Source organism: Pipistrellus kuhlii, unplaced genomic scaffold, assembly GCF_014108245.1.
Source record: "Pipistrellus kuhlii isolate mPipKuh1 unplaced genomic scaffold, mPipKuh1.p scaffold_m20_p_3, whole genome shotgun sequence".
In the NCBI taxonomy this organism is placed as follows: Eukaryota; Metazoa; Chordata; class Mammalia; order Chiroptera; family Vespertilionidae; genus Pipistrellus; species Pipistrellus kuhlii.
In genome coordinates, this window is record NW_023425529.1 from 91,925,800 (window position 1) to 91,949,477 (window position 23,678).

The window sequence follows — 23,678 nt, forward strand, 5'->3', positions numbered from 1 at the left end:
GGGCTTTCTATGCAAAGAGGCTCTCACATATTCTCAAGCTTCATATTTTTTCTCGTATAGCTTAGCTACATTATTTACAATTTATGAAAAGGAGGATGTGCATTAAGTCGCTCTCTTACAAGTAGTCTATGTAGTAATGAATAACAGAGGCGGTAACAGCAGTTAAATTTCTCGAGGCTAAAAAAAAAGGTTAAATTATTATAATTCTGTTTGTTCCTGAAACTTAAGTTTTATTCCCTGTTCTAGAATGAATCACCAGGAAAATGATTACACCAAATTATTTTATGAACAAAACCTAAATCACAATAAGAAGGGCAGAGCACAAGGTAAAAAAGACTAGTGGAATGGACTACTTATGTTAATAATTTTTAGAGGAGAGAAAATCACGGATTATAGTTAAAGAAAGAAACAACTGCTTCATAAAAGAATTTATCTTTGGCTTTCAAATGTTTATAAATAGATTTGAAAACATTACCCACTATGCTTCTGAATACACCTGGAACTAATAAAGAATAATACTGAGCCCTAACCAGTTTGGCTCAGTGGATACAGCATCGGCCTTAGGACTGAAGGGTCCCAGGTTCAATTCTGGTCAAGGGCATGTACCTTGGTTGCAGGCACATCCCCAGAAAGGGGTGTGCAGGAGGCAGCTGATCAATGTTTCTCTCTCATCGATGTTTCTAGCTCTCTATCCCTCTCCCTTTCTCTCTGTAAAAAAATCAATAAAAAATATTAAAAAAATACTGAATGTAAACTGTAATTAAAGCATATACACACATATATGTTAGATATACATTTTAAGACATCGAAAGACCCTATTAGAGAGCTTCTCCATAATTATACTAGTAAGTTTGTAGTTAGAACTGCTTTTTCTCTTTTCTATTAAACACAAGAAAGTAAAAATGAGAATATCATCTTGAACTGTTACCTTTGCCCAGACGGGTGTGCTGAGAGAACAAGGCGTAAAGGGAACATTAGCACTTCCTGTGAGGCAGGTAGAATCAGGATTGCTTTAAAAGACAAAATTAACACTATGAAATCTACTTCTGAATTAGAATACTTGAATTTTTAATTGAAATAATTTCAGAGATTACATTGGGATCATATAAAGGAATTAATTATACTAAGGGTTCTATTTTTCTTGTAGTTACACACTTAAGAATAAACACTTTGATCAAAAGCAAGCACCAGTCATATCTTAGTCCAATTTTTGATCAGGACAGAACTACAGTACAACTAACATGTGCATTAAGGAAAAGTGGTTCATAGTAGGTTACCTCTAAAAACACATACACAAAAAGAAACTAAAGTAGGAATTATGTGAGTCAAAATAACTCTGCTGAGAAACCTAGTTTCATTTAATTAAGGACACAATCTAAACAAAAAGAGTTCATAGTTCATTTGTAAAATACTTGTAGTGAGCAAATCCCATCATAAAGATTTTTCCTTGGTTAATAAACAAACAGTTTTAAGGTTTAGAACTGAAATAAAAGTATACCAATATAGAAGCAGGCAAAGAGCATTCCTGTGATACATGAGTACTGAGGTAGATTTGGAACCATTTCTCATTTTGCAGATATGGGTGTGTGCTTTGAAACTGCATGTTGTTACAAACTGAAAAGGTTAAGCGTCAGTAACTAATTTTTGTTGTTTTCGGTTCTGTTGCCTTTGCAGTCTCTTAGATGTATCTTGTATTGTACTTGTGTCCTGAACAGAGTCTCCTGTTCCTCCAGTACTGACGTGGGAATTCTGCTTTGTGACCATAGGGGTGGGAGCAGTCCTAGTGGACTCACCCATTGATACGAGTTGTTTTTTTCCTGCTGAACAAGACAAAAGGGCCTGGGTATTGATCAATGCAAGTTCTTCGTCAGCTATCGAATCGCCTTCTACAACAGAAATGTCATGAAAGTTTTTAAGTGGAGCTAACTGAGGAGAACTCAATTCCTTTTTCTTTATAGGTGTTTCATACTTGGTGCCACAACTTCGTGGTGGCTGAAATGCCTTCTGTGCAGCTGGAGAAACAAATGTACAAATGGGACTAACAGGTGGAGGTAAAGGCAGTCTGCTCAAGAAGTCCAAGGCTCGTCTTCTTTTGCAGTTTTTTTGGTCATCAACCTCTTTCTCCCCTTTACAAGACTTTGAAGTCATTTGGGCTGATACAGGTGTGGGAACAGACTTCTCTTTTAGCTTACAAAGTGATAAAGAACTTTGATAGTTCATCTCACTATTGGGAGAAGACGTCTAATACAAAACAAATGAAAAAGAGGCATATATAATTATGTGCTCATAAAGCAAAATAAAATTAGCTTTTCATTAAAAATATTTAAATACAAATAACACATAGGTTCTACTCTTGTAATGTCTAATAGGGCAGATGATTTCATGAGTCATTCTTATTCTCTCAGAAGAAAATTTCACAGAAGAGGATATAAAAAATGACATGAAAAGATGAAGACTAATTATAATGAAAGACAAAACAGACAGCAGGGGACATAACTCTGCTTTAATCTTTTTTAGTATTAACATGTTAAACAAAGAAGCATTCCGAAACTGTTTCAAGAACACAGACTGCCTGGGTTCTGAGACCTGCTTTTTCTGGCTTTGTGATTCAGGCAAGTGACTAACCTTCCTATGCCATAGTTCCCTCATCTGTAAAATGGTGTCCATAACAATTTTTATCTCAGAGGGTTGTTGTGAAAGTAATGAGTTAATATAAATACACTTCCCAAGTTTTAACTACTTAAAAAGTAGTCATTTACTGTGATTTAAAGAGTTAAATAAAATGAGCTTAAAAACAACCCCAGTGCACGAAATTTGTGCACTCGTAGGGTCCCTAGAGGCTGCTGGCTGGATACTTTCACTCTTCCCCTAGTCATCTGCAGCTGCCTGCTGCTGGCCGGGGCCTCTCTCCCTTCCCCCAGCTGGCCCTGCCCCCTGATCAAACTCCTTGAAATCCCAGTGGAGGGGACAATTTGAATACTACGCTTTTATTATATAGGATAGTCCTCCTGGCACAAAGGTACTGGTAAAAGAAGTCTTTTCTATCACATGTACCTGAAATACTAAGATGAATAAACCAAAATTTTCCCCCAAAGAGTGTTACATTTTGCCTTCAATAAATAAAATATAATTTGCCCTGGCTGTTTTGGCTCGGTGGATAACAGCGTATGCCTGCAGACTGAAGGGTCTCGGGTTCGATTCCAGTCAAGGGCACATGCCTGGGTTGTGGGCTCCATCTCCTGTGGGGGATGTGCAGGAGGCAGCCAATCAATAATTCTTTCTCATCATTGATGCTTTTATCTCTCTCTCTCTCTCCCTTCAGCTCTGAAATAAAAAAATATATATATATATTTAAAATATATATATATATATAATTTCTAGCCGAAACCGGATAGCTCAGTGGATAGATATAGCGTTGGCCTACGGACTGAAAGGTCCTGGGTTTGATTCTGGTTAAGGGCATGTACCTTGGTTGTGGGCACATCCTTGGTGGGAGGTGTGCAGGAGGCAGCTGGTGGATGTTTCTCTCTCATTGATGTTTCTAGCTCTCTGTAAAAAGTCAATAAAATATATTTTAAAAGTATATATAATTTCCAGATAAGCTATACCTATAAAGTCACATAACAATCACACTTTCTAATTAAATTTAATTCAATTTTTCCATGTTTACTAGATGTATACCTGAATATCTTTATATATTTACAAAATTCCTTAAATTTACATTAACTTACCAGAAACGTATTTCCTCTACCAAGGACTGTCTGAACATTGTGTGGTTCTGAAGTATAGTCTTTGATTGGGGTGGAACACTTGGGATCATTTGCATTAAGCATATGCATAAGCTTGTTTTCTGCATCGCTGCAAAATCTATCAATATTCTAAGAAAATAAATTGAAAAAGCTATTTTATAAAATGCAAACCCACCTATTCATGTTTTTAGAAAGTATTACCTTTAAATCCAGAACTAAAATATTCAGACAGAAAGAAAGAATGAGACATCCCAAATTTGATAGCAACTGTAAAATCATGCTAATGAAAAAACTGCAGATCCAACATCAGTGCTTCAGCAGAGCTCAATTGTTGGAGGGAGAGGGAGAGTGTCTGTATGCATCAGGGAAGGAGAGAGAGAACAACCATTGCCAGCCATCCAGTTTAATTAGCAAGGTATACTATGATTCAGGAATTGGGAGACTGAGACTCAAATTCTCTCTCAATTTACTACTAATAGCTGTAAATCATCCAACATCTACAGAGCAGTCCTCAGGTTAGGAGTAAAATGAGAGAATGGCTTCACGTCTGTTCCAAGGATTAACTGAAATAACGTGTTGTTTCAGAAGTCACAAGTGGTGAAGTATCAGCAAATTCATATGGTTTAACCTAATTCATTAAAGTATTTTGTAAAACTTTCAAATAAAAGTAAATAAAAGGTGTCTTTGAACTGCTCTTGGATGGTCTCAGAGAAAGCTGGGATGTAAATAGTAGGTTCTCTTTATGAGAGCCAAGTAATGAAGTAATTTCCCTCCTCAACTCCACCCCTCCCCCACACCCATTTAGAAACCATGTATATCAGATGCTATCTTCACTGTATAAAGTTTTTAGGTAAATATTACACAAACTTACTATATACAGCTAACTACTCTAATGCTTTTAAAATGTGATTTATATAAATTTTGAATAACATACTTTCAAACATTAAACTATAGAACTAAGAAGAGGTTTATCTTTTATATATTATTTAGTAGGAATTTATAAAATCCAAAATTTTATTGGGAGACAGCACTGCATAGTAGTTAATAATTGTGTTCTGTATTCAGGTGGCTTACTATGAATCCTGGTTCTACCAACTTGGCTGTGTGACTTAACTTGTGTTTCTCATAAGAAAAATGGAAAAAAGTTCCCTACTTCATCACGTTAGGCTTAGAACAAGGCCTGAAAAACAGTGAGCCTTCCAATAAACTAGCTAATATTATTATGTGAAGTATAAATAGATCTCAGCAAAAAAGCATATGATCCAAGGAAAATAATTTTAGTATTCTCCTACTTGGGCTTACTTCATCATAGAGACAGATCCAAATTGTATAAAATACTAGGTATGGAATTTAAAATGTATATTTGAAACCTACATATTATTAACTAATTATACTACCAGCTAATATGAACTACATATTATTCTCACCAATTTCCAGTTTGCCTACACATGTAGTCTGTAGTTTGAAAATCCTTCTTACCATTTCCTCATTTCCTCAGGTTCTGAGCAATTAACGTATGCTAAAAACCTCACCTGATATATCTCAACATCCAATTTTTATAAAAGCTGCCTCTCCTTTGACATTTGACTCTCAAACTATTTGGAAAATATCAAAAGAGTGTGGTAATGTTCAAAACAAATTTACCTCAATAGTATTTTTCATTTTGTGGAATGTCTCTTGAAAATGGCTCTCCTTTGGATTGGCAGAAAACATGGAAAAATCTCCAGCAAATAAAGTAGGAATTCCTGATTTGGATTCTGGTCGCCACTGGAGATTGCTCGCAGCAATTAACATGTGAGGTTTAATTAGGTCTTCATTAAGATCTATCCAAAACTTGATTGCCAGTAAGTTATAGCATTCATCAGACAAGTAGACCAAAGGAGCAAGACCTAAAATGAGAACAAACAACCCCCGTTTCATTATATATGTGAGATTAAAAAATGCAAGGAACCATCAATATGGCCATTTACTATTTGGTATGCTATTGGTAAAAATAACTAAAGACATTTAGAGAAAGCTCAGGATTTCCAAAATGACCTGTTTATAGTGTTAAAATTTCAATGCCAGAGTGAGAACACATTCTGTCCCCGAGGCCATAGGAGGCAAGCATACTTGTACATGGCCGATGGAAATGCAAATTTCTGCAGCCCTCCGGAAAAAAACTGGGTAATACCTAGCAGAGCGACATGCACACATTTCCCCTGACAATACCACTTTTAGCTCTCTACTTCCACTGATAGTAAAATAATATGAAAACGCATGTATGAGGTTACTTACTGAAGCACTGTTTGTAACTGTAAAGTACTAATAGCAATCTATCTTAGCTCATGCCCGGAGAGTGGCTGGGTAAAGCATGGCACATCCTTATAATGGACACTATGCAGCTGACAACAGGATGAGGAAGATCTCTACCAGTGATTTCCAAACACACTGGTAGGTGAAAAAGAAAAGCACAAAAGAAAGACTAGAATTATAAAGAAAGGCTAGAGATAGAATATAGGCAAATATACAGATATCTGAACCTTTGTATAAAACATACGGAAGATAAACCAGAAACTACGGGGACTGAGTATAGGTGGGGGGAAAGGACCAACGCTGGGTCAGCCACGATGAGGGGAGAGTGACACTTCCCTGAGTTCATCTTTCTGTGAAGTTCTGACTCTGAGGAGGTCTATGATATACCACATATTTTTCATATATCCCCCAAACAGACAGAACGAACCAGTTATAAGGAAATCCAAGTTGGAACATAAAACATATTTCTTAGTTCTTTATGCCTGAAAGGGCATACAAGCGATGAAGCCACAGTAGCAAGAAGCACATCTAGCACTCAGATTTTTATTTCTAAATACCATTTTCTCCAAAAAAAAGAAAGAAAAAAAAAAGGATCCAAGGTTCTCTTGGAGAGCTACATGTCCTCGAATAAGGTCATTTTGTTCAACATTGTTTCGTTCTAATGTTGATGAGATGCTATAGGAACTTAACTCTTGTTTGTATCAACAGGCTTATGGTAAAACTGGTTTTGCTATATATTTTTTTGCTTAAATTTGCTGAACCTACTGACATTAAATGAGGATTCACTTTAGTTGATTCCAAAACTGGGGCAGGGAACTTATAAGGTGAGCCTGGAACATCTTATGATGCAAAAAAAGGGAAGTGCTCAAAAAATAAAGCAATTAATCTGAAAAAACTCCTAATGGCCCAAGCTGAAATAATAGGAGTAATAAACAAAGGTACTGAATTTTAACCCATAGGAAAAAAATAACTGTTCATACAGTCCATACTGATATAAATGAAAGAAACAAATGAGGAGGGAGGGGGCAGCTCTTTCTCACAGTAGAATTCCAATGAATGTAGAAGGAAAAAAAAACCACCATTAGGTAAATACCACAGTAATAACTGCTGCAAACAAAATCAACTGATGGATGCTAAATAAATGGGTGAAAGTTTGCAGTAAAGTAGGATGTGAATCTCCTCCCAGATATTTATTAATTACGAGGCCCGATGGATGAGATTCGTGTAACAGTAGGCCTTCCTCCCCCTGGCACCCGGGACCGGGCTTCCCTCTGGCATCTGGGGCCTGGGCTTCTCTCGCAGGCCCGGCTTCATCCGTAAAGTTGTTCGGAAGGATGTCCAGTCTAATGAGCATATAATTACGCTTTTATTATTATAGACAAAGGGAAAGTCAGTCAGTTATTTACAAGAAACCCAGCAGACACCATCTGAACTAAGTGACTAAGGTTGTTGCTATTACCAGCAATAAAAAATACCAAATATCACTGACCCCTTGATACAATATTGAGAAGAAAAAATATATAATTTCCGTGGTAACTCTGACAAAAATGTGTAACTTCAACCATGAGAAGACATTAGACAAATCCAAATTGAGGGAAATGCTAAAAAATAATCAGTCCATTCAAGTGTCAAGATCATGAGGAAGTGTTAAAGACTAGAGAAAACTAAAGAGAAATAATGATTAAATAGAAGTGGGATCTGGAATAGAAAATGGATAGTAAAAAATTTCAAATAAATCTAAAGTTTAGGCAATATTATTGTACCAATGTTTACTTCCTGATTCTAATAATTGTGGTATGGTTATGCAAGATGTTAACATTACGGGAAGCTGGCTGATTTTTGGAAACTATTATTTTTGCAACTTTTCTGAAGGTCTAAAATTAGTTCAAATAAAAAGTTAAAACATTTTCACTGTTGCCCAGCCGGTGTGGCCAGTGGCTGAGCATCAGCTGACGAACCAGGAGGCCACATCTCAGCTCCTGGGTGGGAGCACAGGCCAGGGTTTCGGGCTTGATCCCCAGCAGGGAGTGTGCAAGAGGCAGCTCATAGATGATGTCTTTATTTCTATCCTCCTTCCTCTCTGAAATAAATAAAAAATATACTTAAAATTTTTTTTTTCAGTGCCCAAAACGTAAAGGGACTAGATAAGCCAGTATACGACTGAGGCTAAGAAAGTCTAGGTACTAAACGTTCAGTTTTACTACTATTTATAGTATCTTGTCTCTGCTGCTTTGAGAATTACATTTCCCTTATAAATAATAGGGAAAAAAATCTGCCATTCTTGGATAATTATTTATTTATCCTGTTGCAAATGACAGTTATCCCTTTCACTTTTCAAATTTATCAGATTGGTTTAATATATATATTTTTTATTTTATTGATTTTTTACAGAGAGGAGGAGAGAGGTATAAAGAGCTAGAAACGTTGATGAGAGAGAAACATCGACCAGCTGCCTCTTGCACACCCCCTACTGGGGATGTGCCTGCAACCAATGTACATGCCCTTGACTGGAATCGAACCCGGGACCCTTCAGTCCGCAGACCAACGCTCTACCACTGAGCCAAACCGGTTTCAGCTAGTTTAATATATTTTAATCTTAAGTATTGTTTTTAGAAAAATTGTTTCCCAAGCATGTTCAATTTTCTAATTTTAGAACTTGCCTCTAATTATGTTCAAATCCTGATTACAGTGCTGCTCTTCTCCCAAATGTCCTTCTTTAAAATATCATGTTTCTCCTCAATTACAAAAGTAATACATGCTTATTAAAAAATATTTAGAAAATGTAAAATATAAAAATAAAAAAGTGTAGTTTCCTCATTTAGTTTTTTTCTCCACAAGCAAAGGTTTCATATCTAGATCACACTGACCCTCTTACCTCTGTCATTCTTAAAGTCCAGGGTCAGTTATTTAAAACTCCACCCTTTGCATGTGCCCAAGATTCTTTTCCCTCTTGCTTTGTAGTATTCACCTGCCATAACCTACAAGTTTGGTTAAATCTCACTTTCTACCTACTTCATGCCTTCAAGACAGCCAAAACGGTTGAAAAAAATACCACACCAACTGTGATGAATAGTTCCATTTCATATTCGTGAGCATGGACTCCTGTGGGCTCTGGCGGCCAAAGCACCCACCCAGTATATCCCCTCTCCATTTTCTTGAGGGATGACTTCATACCTTTTCCTCCATTCTGACGGCCAGTGATGACTTTGTTCCCTACTTCAGTGAGGACACAGAGGCAATTAGAGGAGAGCTGCCACAAGTTTCCACTTATACATCAGCTCTTCCACTTCATCTGTAAGCACACCTTACTTCACCCCTTTCCTCCAACTATGGAGAACCGTCTCTACTGCCAGACCTGTCTCCCCTATGACGCCTGGGTACCATCCCAACGTGGCAACTAGAAGACTGTGCTCCACAACTGGCCCTTCTCTTGGGAGCCTCTCATCCACAGCATCTCTTCAGTGCGCTCTGTGCTTTCATCTGAAAACATACTTGCTTGTTCCTAATCTCCCTTCCGGCTATTGTAATATATGTCTTCTTCGCTTTAAGCATGGTGTCCTGAAATGCCCATATTCACTTTTGCTATGGCTCTCCTGTCTTCTTGCCCCACTTCACTCAGTCTTTTCCACCACTCTCCAAAAGACTCCTTTATAGTGTTAAAGCCAATAATGAATGCTCAGCCCTAACCTCACTATCTATGCTACCAAATGCCAGCACACAGATTCACTCATGCTCACCTGTCAGAAACCCTCCTCTCTGGGCTTACTCTGAGGACCCCTCACACTCCTCTTGTCTCTCTTACTGGCCCTTCCCATGGCCTCTGCTTCAAGGCGTCAGAGTGTCATCTCCTCTCACACCTCGGCCATTTTCACAGCATTAAAGCCACCTGGATGTTGACTTCCCAATTTATACCTTCAGCCAAGATCATTCCCCTGAACAGACTCCTGTAGCCAACAGTCAAGTAGAACTCTACCTAGATTAAGCACCTCAAACTTAACTCTGCCCTTCCCCGCAGACCTGTTTTTCCTTGCAGTCTTTTCCTCAGTAAAAGGCAATTCCATTTTCCCAGGTGCTTAGACCAAAAACCTTGGCACTGACTCCTCTCTTCAACCCCATAGTGTCCCTCTATCTTCAAAATACAACCAGGCCCAGCCAGTGTGGTTCAGTGGTTAAATGCCAACCCATGCACCAAAAGGTCACTTGTTTGATTCCTGGTCGGGGCACATGTCTGGGCTGTGGGCTCAATCCCAGGCAGTGATGAGGAAACGTGCAGGAGGCAGCAGATTGATGTTTCTATCTCTTGCCCTTCTCCCTCTCTCTTATTCTCTCTCTAAAATTCAATAAAAACATATTTTAAAAAATATAACCAGAATCTACTTCTGACCACTCCCACTGCTTTTGTCCAGTCCAAACTGTTAACATCATCTCTTGCCTTAATTCTTCAATAGCTTCCAGCTGTTTTCCCTGTTTGCACCCATCACGCACCCTAGAGTCTTTCTCAATACAGCAGGCCAGTAGTCCCCTGAAAGCCTAGTCAGGTGGTGTCACTCCTTCCATCACTTTCAGAAATAGAGCGGAATCCCACACACGGACCACCATCCAGCCCGTCCTTCAGTGCCTCCATCCCAGGTGTGAGGATGCATTCCCTGCCTCTGCCAGGGCTTCGAGGCATCGCACTTTATCGCGGCCATTTCTTATGTTTGGACTGTTTCTACCCCAGAGTCCACATGCCTCCCTCCGTTTCTCCAAGTCTCACTCAAATGTCAACTTTGCAGTGAATTCTTTCTTCACTTTCCTATCTAAAGCCACATTTCTCTTTCCTGCCCCCTGATACTACCCCAGCAAGAGCTTAGCACTTACTAAGAAAAGTAGAAATGCTGCTTACTTATTTTACTAGCGGCCCAATGCATGAAATTCCCGCACTGGAGGGGGGTCCCTCAGCCCAGCCTGCCCCCTCTCACAGACTGGGAGCCCTCAGGGGATGTCCTACTGATGGCTTAGGCCCGCTCCTGTGGGGAGTGAGCCTAAGCCACAGTCTGGGCTCTCTCTGTGGGAGGCGATCGGGCTGATCAAGGGAAGGCACCAGCCCCATCACACCCATAGCAGCTGCCAAGGTGTTTTCATCAACACGACTCCAGTCCCTTCACCATGAAAAAATGACAACTTTCTTTAGGCATTTTCTAGATGTGTCTTTCATAGGATATGACATTTTTCTTTTCTGAATCCTCACCTGAGGATGTTTCCATTGATTTTTAAGAGTGTGGAAGAGAGAAGGAAAGACAGAAGATCAACGTGAGAGGGACACGTTGATTGGTTGCCTCCTGCATGAGCCCTGACCTGGCCCTGGCCAGGGAGGAGCCTGTAACCTAGGAACATGCCCTTGGTCAGAATTGAACCCGGGCTATTCTCTGTCTGTGAGTCAGCCCAGTTGGGTCCCTCCTTCTCCCCCTCTTCCAATCCTGGTTTCTCTACCTCCGTAATGAATCTCGCTCATTACTGGGGAATAAACCTTCCTTTAATATGTCTTGGTGGTCTCCGACTCCAGTTTCCTGTGCCTCAAACCTTACATATGGTGCCTTGAACCCGGGTGAAGCAAGCACTCTGTGGGGTGCCCCCCATTCTTCTTTCTGTGCTCAGAAAACTCAGGCTCCTCCCCAGCTCGGCAACATATGCGGTGAGTCCCAGTGCCTACGATTCCTAGTGCTCATCCTTCCGGCGTCTCTGTCCATAAACCACAGATGATGTCCGAGACTGCCTTCCGGGCACAGCCCTCCGGACCTCCCAGGGAGGTTCTGAGCCTGGGAGGTAGTAAAGACATTCCTGTCCCCCTTGGCTCTCCAGCCCTTCGGCCTCACTCCGGACCCCAGGGGTGGGGGCGATGTCCCCTGCCGGCCCTCAGGTCCCGGTCCATGGGCCTATAGGCTCAGAGCGACTTGGGTCCACAGGATGTTCCCGGGACCCAAGCCACTGGGTGCCTGCATATGCAAATTAACCTACCATATTTGTCCGATTAATCTGCACATTCAATCCTGATAGACTGGTGGGCATAGCAGAGGTATGTTCAATTTGCATCTTTCTCTTTTATTAGTGTAGACTTGTGATCTCCCTCCCCAACCCCCTGTAACATAAGCTCCACAAAGGCAGGGATTTTTGCCTGTTTTGTTCATTGCTACTCACCCAACATTTATAATAGAACATGTGGAATGTGTGGCAAAAGTCACCAAGACTGATCAAGATGAAATAAAATACTATGAAAAAAATGTAGCATATTAACATACTATAGGCAAAGAAAACCCACAAAGCACCAAAACACAACCAAACAAAACCTATTTTAAAAAATGAGAAAAGAGCCCTAGCTGGTTTGGCTCAGTGGATAGAGCATTGGCCTGTGGACTGAAGGGTCCCGGCATCAATTCCCGGTCAAGGCACATGCCCAGTTTGTGGGCTCTATCCCCAATGTGGAGTGTGCAGGAGGCAGCCAATCAATGATTCTCTCTCATCATTGATGCTTCTATTTCCCTCTCTTTCTCCCTTCCTCTCTGAAATCCTAAAGATAGATATATATATATATATATATATATATATATATATATATATATATATATATATATATAACGAAGAACATAGCAAAGAGCACGGCCCAAAAGAAAATAAAACTGAAATAAAAGACGACAGTTTCTAAATTCTTCAAAACTGATTCATGCTATTTAACTTAACATATATTCAATAAAATAAAAACTTGAATATGGGATGATAAGTAGCCTTATAAGATGATAAGGAGAATTCAGGACCAAAGAAGTAAATTAAGGACACAAATATATGGTCATAATGGTCAGTACATGCATCAAAAATAGCAAGAAATAAAATACATTGCATAAAATAAAATTACAAATATCAAGTCTGGATATAATGGTGAACATAGATTAAAAAAAAAAAAAAAAAAAAAAAAAAGACAGCCGAGACCGGTTTGGCTCAGTGGATAGAGCGTCGGCCTGTGGACCGAAGGGTCGCAGGTTTGATTTTGGTCAAGGGCATGTACCTTGGTTGCGGACACATCTCCAGTAGGGGGTGTGCAGGAGGCAGCTGATCGATGATTCTCTCTCATTGATGTTTCTAACTCTCTATCCTTCTCTCTTCCTCTCTATAAAAATCAATAAAATATATATATTAAAAAAAGACAAAAAAATAAAGCAATTAAAGAATAGATAAAAATAAGAACAACAACAACAACAACAACAAAAATGCAACATAAGGCTAACCGATTTCCTCCAAGTAGAAATTCTAATCAATGGAACAGCAGATATGTTCAAATAAATTACAGAATTCCCATGAAATAAAGAAAGCACTGAGTTTATAGATCAAAGAGCATCCTGTGTCCCAGGAGAACTGTATATAGAATGCTTTCACTAAGACGCAGTCAAACTTTTGGAGTACAACACAAAACATTCTTCAGATATCCAGACATAAAAAAGAAAATCACCTAAATGGGGGAGGGGGAGGAGAGGAAGAGAGAATTATGCCATTCACAGACTGTTCAATGCCTGAAGAGTAATTTCTACAAAGCTCTTAAGGAAGAAAAAAATGATCCCATAATATTATGCTTAGCCAAGATATAGTTTTAGAAATAAGGCATAAGTACATTTAGCGAAATATGAAGAACTCAGGGAATATAGAGGCCTTCTCGAAAAGGAGATGGACAATAAACCTTAGTCAAAGAGCATAGGAAGGGAGAATCCATGACAGGGCAGTTGAAAAGCAAGGAATCTACCAAATAACGGAGACCATACCTGTACCAGGCACGGCTTAGGAGATGAGGATACAGCAGTAACAAAGTCTCTGCCCTTATTGAGCTAATATTCTGAAGGAGGGAGGCAAAAAAGCATAAATATATGTTGTTGAGTGCTATGAACAATTTAAAACTAGGTTGGGGAGTGAAGAGAGTACTGCTTTTTTACAAATGGTGGTCAGAGAAAGGCCTCTTAGAAGACTGCATTTGACCAGACATTGGAGGAGACAAAGGAGCCAGCCAAGTGACTATTGGGAGTAAGCTTCTGGGAAAAGCAACAATGAGTATAAAGGTTCCATTGATGAAAGTGAGCTCCATGGGCTCAAGAACAGCAAGGAAGATGCCAACAAATCTGAAGTGGAATGGGGACAGACTGCTAGGGGAGGAGACTGGGGCACTTGGCACATTATCATTCATAAAGAGAAGACTCTGTGCATCAACTCAGAGCTTAGCTGGTCCCTGACACCTCATAGTACTTAGAGAGATAAAGATTATGGCTTTGTAGATAGGATATATGGGAAGAGGTAAGCAAAGAGAAGTGTGCAATGTCATAATTAAGGAATAAAATATAGATGAACTTGGCTGAGATGTTGGGAGTAGTAAAAATGGAATCTGACAGTGCAAAGGTATTTCTTTGTCATTTATTTCTTGCCCTGCCCAGTGTGATTCAGTGGTTGAGCACTGACACATGTTCAATCCCCAGTCAGGGTACGTGTCCTGGTTGCAATTTCAAGCTCCATCCCCAGCAGGTGATGTGCAAGAGGCAGCCTATAGATGTTGATGTTTCTTTCTGTCATTGATGTTTCTATCTTTCTATCCCTCTCCCCTTCCATCTCTCTAAAATCAATAAACAAACATATAAAAATTATTTATTCCTCAAAAAATAAAAGATAAAAATACCATATGATCCACCATTTCCATTTCTGGGAATACACCAGAAAGAAATAAAATCACTATGCTAAAGAGATATCTATAACTCTATGTTCATTGCAACATTAGTCACAGCAGCCAAGACAGGGAAACAACCTAAGTGTCTGTTGAAGGGTGAACAGATACAAAAAAAGAATAAAAAATATGTGGTGAAACCGGTTTGGCTCAGTGGTAGAGTGTCGGTCTGTGGACTGAAAGGTCCCAGGTTCGATTCCGGTCAGGGGCATGTACATTGGTTGCGGGCACATCCCCAGTAGGGGGTGTGCAAGAGGCAGCTGGTTGATGTTTCTCTCTCATCGACGTTTCTAGCTCTCTCCTCCTCTCTGTAAAAAATCAATAAAATATATATATATTTTTAAAAATGGGGTGTATACAAAAGGAAACCCTGCCATCTGCAACAATATAGATGGATCTTGAGGGCATTATGACAAGTAAAATAAGTCAGAAAGAGAAAGACCAATACTGAATGACCTCATTTATATGTTGAATCTCAAAAACAAAAAACAGAAACAGAAACAAAAACTCATAGGAAAAGAGACCAGACTTCCTGTGTAGGAAGGAAATCTGCCCTCTGTCCTTCCAGGCCTCTTTGCTATACATTCTTGAAAAGACAGACTGAGACAATGCTACCACATACGTAAACATATCATGAGAATAGATGGGACAAACAGAAAACAGCCAGCAAGATGGTAAATTTTAATCTAATCTTACCAATAATCACATTAAAGATGACCAGATTAAACAAAGATAGAGACTGTTAGACTAGATAAGAAAGAAAGATCCAACCATACCATTTATCAGAAACAGACTTTAAATATAAAGACATCAATAGGTTAAAAATAAAGGAATGGAAAGAGATATATACCATGCCAACCAATACTAACAGAAAAAAGTTGGAATAGCTCTATTAAAAAAGTGATTTTTAGAACAATGGATATCATTAGGGATAATAAGAGATACTGCAAAGAAAAAAAACACACATCCAAAACCAAAGCTGGAGACAGAGGCTTGAAAGCTCAGTTAACTGCACAGGGAAATTATAATTTACTAGGGGCCCAGTGCACGAATTTGTGCACCTTGAAAGAAATATGGGGTGAGAGCCTGAGGTAGGCACAGGATCAAGTCTTGGCCCATCCTCCATGCCCCTGCCCGACCCCTCCTGCCCCAGCCCTCGGCCCCATGTCTGCTTGCAGCCCCGCTCTTGCCGGTGCCACTCCCTCACATTCACGGCACTGGCCCTGCTTGTACCACTGATGGCGTGGAGCGAATTGGGCCAGCGCCAGTAGCGGATGCAAGCAGCGGCTCTGGTGCAGGCTGCAGGTGCGAGAGCCGGGCAGGACTGCAGCACGCCAGAGCAAAGAATTTTCAGTAACCACCAGAGGCTTGCCCCAATGACAGCGACCAGTGCCCCACCTTGGTCTAGTACCCCCGCTCACCTGCTCCACCATCCCACCACGACCAATGCCCGCCATGTTCCGCACTCTCCCCTGGTGGTTAGTGCACATCATAGCGACTGGTTGTTCGGTTGTTCCACTGTTCGGTCTATTTGCATATCAGCCTTTTATTATATAGGATTTGTCTAATAGTAATCACTAAAATGTTACAGAAACTTTTCTAGCAATTTCTTTAAAATTAAGTAGCTCAGAATGGGATGTAAGTTTTTTCCTTGTAATATTGTAGAGTTGCTTTTCATTAAGAATTGAGGTTAAGCCCAAGCTGGTTTGGCTCAGTGGATAGAGTGTCAGCCTGCCAACTGAGGGCTCCAGTTTGATTACGGTCAAGGGTACATACTCAGGTTGCAGGCTTCATCCATAGTAGGGGGCATACAGGAGGCAGCCAATCAATGATTCTCTCTCACCATTGATATTTATATCTCTCTCTCCCTCTCTCTTCCTCTATTAAAAACAAAAACAAAAAACTGAGGTTAAAACAGGCCTAACTTTCAAGTCAGTAGTTATCAAATTTGCTGGTTTGTAGCTCCAATTAATCCTAAGATAAATTTTAAAAGGTAATTTTTTTCAAAAGCATCATTAAAAAGCTACAACTAAAAACACTGTACATTACCTATTTTTTTCACAACAGAAACTACCAATCCTATTAAGTCCACCTCAGAACAATGTGGCTGGAAGTCTGGATTTAGTAATTGGCTGAAGGGAAGTGGATGCCTCGGCTGATAAACTTTGAACAGGATTTCATCTGAAGCCTACAAGAAAAAAACAACACACCAGCATGTGTAGATTCTATAAACTCATATACATTTATCAAAATTAAAAAATTACAGTAAGAAGTACTTACTGGTATTTCCTGAAATTGAGTGTTTTTGGTTGCTGTTAACTGTATATTAGCTCTTCCAGATTTAGTTTTAGATTTTGATGTTGCAAGATGATAGATTCTATATCTCTTTCCCTCTGTTAGCAGGGAATATAAATCTGATGATGGACGCCAGATACTTAATATAACTATTCAGATAAAGAGAAAAAAGACACAATGGAAAAATTGATAATCATTAAATTCTTGCTTAAAAGTAAATACTGAAGGGGAATAAAATCACAGAGTCAAGCATGAGAAGGACACAATGCACTGTTACTGGTCTGACAATGAAGGCCACCACATAAGAATGCAGGAGGCCATTAAAGCAGACTGGCCTCTTGTGACATGCAGCACAAGAAATGGAATGAATTCTGCTAAGAACTGTAGTGAGCTTGGAAGAGGAACCTGAACATGAGATATTTCAGCCTCATGAGACACTGAGTAGAGAGCCCAGCCAGTTCCTTCCAAACTTCTGATCTACAGAACTGTGAGATTAACAAATGAATTTTACCCAGGACAGAAAAAGCCAGTGATCCAAGCAGGTGGATTGGAAGGCCTAAAAGCCCTTCCCTGTCACTGATTCCCCAAAAGGATTTGGTCTTTCCCCAGTGGACCAGCCAGAACATTTTATTTAGAATTGGACACTAAAGCAACAGTCACACTAAGTTTGGTAACTTGACTCCAGGTAATCTCCTTTTTTGTTCCCAAGCTCAGCCTGAAAGAAGGACCCAGGCCAATTCAGCATCTGTGGAAACCAGGGGGACCCAGGGTCCTTTGGGAGTGATGGCGAGACCTGCAGTGCCCCTTTTCCCTGCCTGACTGTGCTCTAACCCCGAGGCCGCCTTAGGACCGGACCCAGTGGATGCAGGCTCCTTCTCTTCTGCTTGGTAGAAAAATTTGGCCACGAGTTATGAAGGACCATAAAACTAGTGAAAACATCCATCTCTGCTTGTTAAGGAGCATCTCTTTGATTTTGATATTTTGGAACTTAGCAGTAACAAAATGACTGAAAAACACAGCTGTTTTTTGGGGGGCCAATTTGGTGGATGTGAAAACAGAGATGTGAAGCTTGAGGAAATAGCCAAAAAAGAGAGAGAGACAGGAACGAGCAGAGAATGATAAAGAAAAAGGGAGAAAGTAGGGGATGGAAGGGAGAGGAGCTGGGTTTCAGTCTATGGGCCTAGAGACCACAGCTTCTCACTTTGACTGCTCCCACTTTTTACTGATCTGGCCCCAGAATCCAGTTCCACTAGGAATTATAAAGCTGCTGGCCAGGCATTTGTTCCTGTAGTTTCATTCCCAGTTTGCAAGGAGAAATAAGGTGAGTTATGTTGGTTTCCATGGAGTGGAAGCCAAGGCTGGAATCCCACTGGTTCCCTTGGAGATCACTGTCAAGTAGAGAAACACAGAAAGCTTTGGGGCATATGTAACTTTGTTAAAATTTTATTCTAAATTCAAAATAAAATCTTCTGCCTTAAAAAAAAGGATACTAATAACAACTAATGTCTAAGGATTCCATTATCATTTTGTGGGCACCGATAGACAATTTTTGCTCCACTATTGCACTAACTTTACACTTTTCTAGCACTTAAAATCACTTTATTAAGATAATAATTTAACTTAAAACTAATAAAAAACAAGTAATACTGACCAGAATCTTTTTCTTTTTTCGCATAGCTTATGATACGCAGCTTCCACACAGTTGTAACGTCCCTTGATAACATTTGCTCCCCTTTCTCAGCAGATTCCACAGCCTTCCGGAATTCCAATTGGATCTGTGCTTGCTTCTTATCATTCAACATCTGTCTGTGATTATTCAAGGCTCTTAACTGCTCATCACTAATATAACCCTGTGATTATTTAATATATGAAGGCAGATAAGGTTAGAATAAAAAGCAAACAAAACATCTCATCTATTGTAAATGAATCCCTTTAAATGGGGATAAAATGCAAAGTTGAGGTCACTTTAAGAGTGTGACAATATAGCCGAAACCGGTTTGGCTCAAGGAATAGAGCGTCGGCCTGTGGACTGAAGGGTCCCGGGTTTGATTCTGGTAAAGGGCAAGTACCTTGGTTGTGGGCACATCTCCAGTAATGCGTGTGCAGGAGGCAGCTGATCGATGTCTCTCTCTTATCAATGTTTCTGGTTCTCTATCCCTCTCTGTAAAAAATGTTTCTAACTTTCTATTCCTCTCTGTAAAAAAATCAATAAGATATTTTTTTAAAAAGTGTGACAATATAAAAATTGAGATTAATATACTCATCACATAACAAATATGTTCTGGTGTCTTAAACTGTTTCCTAATCTTTGTTACAAATTTCCCCTCTTTATAAATGTACTCTAATAATCATATCTATCAATATAGGTGACATAATAAATGGCTAACATGTAAAGGCTCACTCTATTTAAGAAATGGATCTATGTGTGATAAATGTATTAATTTATTTGATCTGTATTATAATCCTATGAGGTAGATACTGTTATCATTTCCATGTTGTAGATGATGAAACTGAGGTGCAGAGAATAAATAACTGCAGAGGCACACAAGTAGGGTTAGCTCAAGAACCCTCATTTTTGGCCCCCATAGTGTAATTTCATGAACTCCCTGGAACAGTAGAACAACTTAAAACAGACACGTCTGAGCCCTGGCCAGCTCAGCTGGTTACAGCACGGTCACAATGCGCCAAGGTTGCAGGATCAATCTCTGGTCAGGGCACATAAAAGAATAAACCAACGAATGCATAAACAAGTGGAACAACAAATTAATGTCTCTCTCTCAAAGTCAATGAAAAAACAAAGCAAAACCAAACAGACACGTGCTATAAACACTTCTTGCTGCCTCCACACTTTTCAACAATCACTTCACCAAACTGCTCTACTTCTTGAAAATCTCACCCAGTGTTAACAAGAATGAATAAAAAAAATAAAATAAAATAAAACAAAACAGGAAATAGAATCTAACACATAATGCACTAGACTACTACTGCCTTATAAATGTTAATCTGATCTACATGGGGAAGGGACACTTGAACTCTCTGTACCCTGCAAAGGGGCTAAAAATGAAAACAATGTTTAAAACATGAATTAAAAATAAATCTGTGATTTCCAAAGTCCCACAACATTAGCATTGTCACAGAAAACAAATCCTTTTAACAGGGTATTTTATAAATTGATGCCTATTTTTCCCTGTAAGAATTATAGTGATCAGTTGATCTGAGTGAACCTCAGAATCATAAATCAGAACCTGATAGATAAGCTCCTCTCAGGCATCCCCTGATAGAAGGTAGAAAGAAAGCCTAAGAGATACATCGCTTGTCCAGTTACAAAAATCAGGACTAGGTCCAGAACTTAGTCTTCCAACTCTTATTCTGCTCATTACTTCCTCTTTATAAATAAATTATATAAAAGGATACCAGCCTAATAAATACTTCATTAAAATTTGTGGATGAAATTAAAACTATCTTCATTCTTATGAAGATAGTTTTAATTTCATCCACAAATTTTAATCAACCAAAGAACTTGTGAGCATGCATATAAGCCTAACCAGTGGTCATGGACACCGGGGGGAGGGGGGGATGGGATGGGAATGGGGGAATAAGGACAATTATATGATACCATAATCAATAAAGAAATTAAAAAAAAAGTATCTTCATGATAACTCAGAGAAAGCACAAGCTTCAACATATATAATTAATATAAGTGATAGACACAAAAAATGTTTCAGGAAAGTAAAATAAAGCCTTAATTTATAGACTTGTAGGAAGTACACTCACAGGCTTTCAAACTGACTCACTTTTTACCTGGAGAATTTAAGTACCCTTTTGGGAATGTGAGGCAATTCTATTCAGAATAGCACTGCTTACTCTCCTAATGGAGTATTGTTTATTTTGTAGTCCCATTGTTTAAGAAACTTAAAGCTACATACAAGATTTATTATCATCAAATAAATGAGATTAATCAATAAACAAAAATAGTTTTCCTAGAATTTCTCACCTCTTTCCTATCTAGCAAACTAATGCTTGCATTAATTAGATTCCTGGTGTCTAAAAATTTAGAAGGTATCTTATCTTCATATATGAAATGATGTTCTAACAGCAATTAACATTTATAAGAAACTTTAATAACAATACACTTTTATATATATTACCTAATTTGATCCTAAAACAAATTATTTTACGATCATTGTATAGCTATTTTATGCCTAATTTGCTTGGCTAGTAAATGGCAGAGCCCTGATTCTAAAGCCTGTGGTATTTCTAACACAGTTCAGTACTTCTGCACTTGTCCATTTAAATACCTTTGAAACAGCGAATTATAAAACACTCTTGAGAAAGATCTGAGAAGAGCTGAGAACATGGAAATTAAGATACTTATTTCATCTTAAAAGTAAACAAGTTTTGCCTGCATTTTAAGCCACATTTATCCTATAAAATAAAAGGCTAATATGCAAATTGACCCATCAGTGGAACAACCGGTCACTATGACGCGCACTGACTATCAGGAGGCAGATGCTCAACACAGGAGCTGCCTAGTGGTGGTCAGCAAACTCCCACGGGGGAGCGCCACTCAGCCGGAAACTGGGCTCACAGCTGGTGAGTGCAGCTGCAGTGGTGGGAACCTTTCCTGCCTCTGCTGCAGGCGGGCAATAAGGAGCCCCAGACTGCCAGAGGCATGTCCGGGGGATTGCGCATAAGCCAGCAGGTGGACATCCCCCAAGGGGTCCTAGGCTGCGGACCCCCGATAGTGCATGAATGTTGTGCACTGGGCCTCTAATTTAATATATAATATTATTTAACACTCCTATCTTCTATTTGATACAGAATTAAAAATATATCACTGTGGTTTGGCTCCTCATTGCAAACCCAAATATGCACATGCCCCCTTTGAGAAACAGCATTTCAACACCCCGCTTCCCATGATGGCCAGACAAAGTGCCCACATCTTTCACCTTAAAGCTTACTGTTATGCCCTCTTCCTCTCTCACCTCAAGGTAACTGGGGTCTGGCACAGTTTTTACTGCTTCATAGAGCTCTGCTCCATCCTGCAGAGCACAGACTTGTTGCCTGGTTAGTGCACGTGATGGTGTACATTGTTTTGTTATATTTTCTAGAAAAAAAAATCACTAATTAGCTAAACCACAAACTTAACAGTGCTGAAAACAAGACAACCAAGCAAAAAACACACAAAGAAGGGAGATTAAAAAATAAGAAACAATTTATCTGCTAAAAGTTTTCTAGGAAAATGTGAAGCTGCTATGTTCATGGTTTAAAAAATTATCGAGGAGGCGGAGCTTGAAGATGGCGACCGAACAGTCGGACTTGTTCTGACTCTGGTCCCAGAACAGACAGAAACAGCGTCTGAGTCGCTCAGGGAATGTTGATTGGCAGCTAAGGGGCTTCGGAATTCTCTAGGAAGGTAAGGAAAGGTCCGTTGGACAAGATTTCCTGACCAAGAGGCCAGCACTGCCGCGGCTGCAGCGGCTCTCCCAGCGAGCTCTCGCGGAGAGAAGGCAGCGCCATCTTACCAGGAAAGGAGGAGCATCCCTGAGGCCTGGAAAAACACACAGCGGGGAGGTCCATCAAGCAGCTGAGAAGCCCGAATCGGCACGGGCGCGTGGAATCCGGGGAGTTCTTCGGTCACCCACGGAAAGGTCAGAGTTTGCGGGGACAGCCTAGGGGACCGGGGTCCCGCGGCCCAGGCGGCTACGGTAGCCGGGGAGCTCCAACCCCTCCCTCAGGGTAGCCGGGAGCGCGCACTACCGGACGCCGAGCAGCACCCAAAGAAGGCTGCAGCGACACCTAGTGCTGGGTTTGACGTAATCCTCCCCAGAAGCGGGACTTGTTTAAAACGCCACAGGTCACTGGACAGAGCGTTAAGAATCTCGGCTGTTTCGCCAAGGGCGGAACATCTGGACACCTTGGTGCCTGATCCCCTTCACCCCCTTGCTTCTGAATACTAGGGAAGGACTGCCCAGCTGGACATATCCGGGGAAATTGCAGGGGGAAATTGCCTTCCTGGAAACAAGGGATCTGTACCAGAAGAGATAGTCTGGGAGCCAGCTGGCACCCTGCCAGCTAGAGCCATAGAGAAAGAAGACCAGAGCAACCAAAAAGACTGGGAGGTCAAACCAGTAACACTGACACCTAAGAGCTGAATTACAAACTGCCCCCCCCCCTTTTTTTTTTTTTTTTTTTCCTTCTCTTTTCTTTTCCTTTATCTTTTAATTAATCAAAAATAAATGGACACAAATAACTAAGATATAGTCTACTTAAAATTAAGGATTACCTTACAAATCTGAGGTGCAGTGGAATGCTGGGAACTGCAAGACTTTTTGGGCCGAGAATCAGGAGTGCCAAATACATTAACAGAGGAAGTGAATGACCACTACTGGACATTTTTATGCTAATTTTACTATTATTTTATTTTCATTTTTTACCTCTTTTATTTAATCTTCATTTTTTATATCTTTTACTTAAGAAACGATTTTTTTTCCTTACTTGATTTTACCTTTTTAATTATTACATTTTTCAATCTCTATCATCACTATTACTACTGCTATTTTGCAATTTTTTTTTTTTTTTTTTCCCTCTTCAGTACCATTTTATTT

At 39.8% G+C, this 23,678-nt stretch overlaps 2 protein-coding genes across 4 annotated transcripts in view; one reads left to right on the forward strand and one right to left on the reverse strand.

The window, feature by feature from the left end:
• Positions 1-2,082, forward strand: part of N4BP2L1 (NEDD4 binding protein 2 like 1) — a 33,167-nt gene extending 31,085 nt beyond the window's left edge. The window contains exon 6 of one of the 2 annotated variants that reach the window (XR_004991075.2): positions 1,959-1,974. The gene's annotated coding sequence lies outside the window, so the exon portion shown is untranslated. Of the gene's footprint in view, positions 1-1,958 lie in introns of both variants that reach the window. The other variant, XM_036456123.2, reaches the window with a different exon arrangement.
• BRCA2 (BRCA2 DNA repair associated) overlaps positions 874-23,678 on the reverse strand; it is a 79,987-nt gene continuing 57,182 nt past the window's right edge. For both annotated transcript variants that reach the window (XM_045588513.1, XM_036456118.2), the window contains 7 exons: positions 22,056-22,177; positions 18,722-18,920; positions 17,056-17,219; positions 16,825-16,963; positions 5,394-5,638; positions 3,732-3,878; positions 874-2,241 (listed from right to left, as the gene is read on the reverse strand). In XM_045588513.1, the coding sequence (XP_045444469.1) occupies positions 1,624-2,241; positions 3,732-3,878; positions 5,394-5,638; positions 16,825-16,963; positions 17,056-17,219; positions 18,722-18,920; positions 22,056-22,177 (1,634 nt within the window). In that variant the 3' untranslated portion in view covers positions 874-1,623. The remainder of the gene's footprint in view (positions 2,242-3,731; positions 3,879-5,393; positions 5,639-16,824; positions 16,964-17,055; positions 17,220-18,721; positions 18,921-22,055; positions 22,178-23,678) is intronic.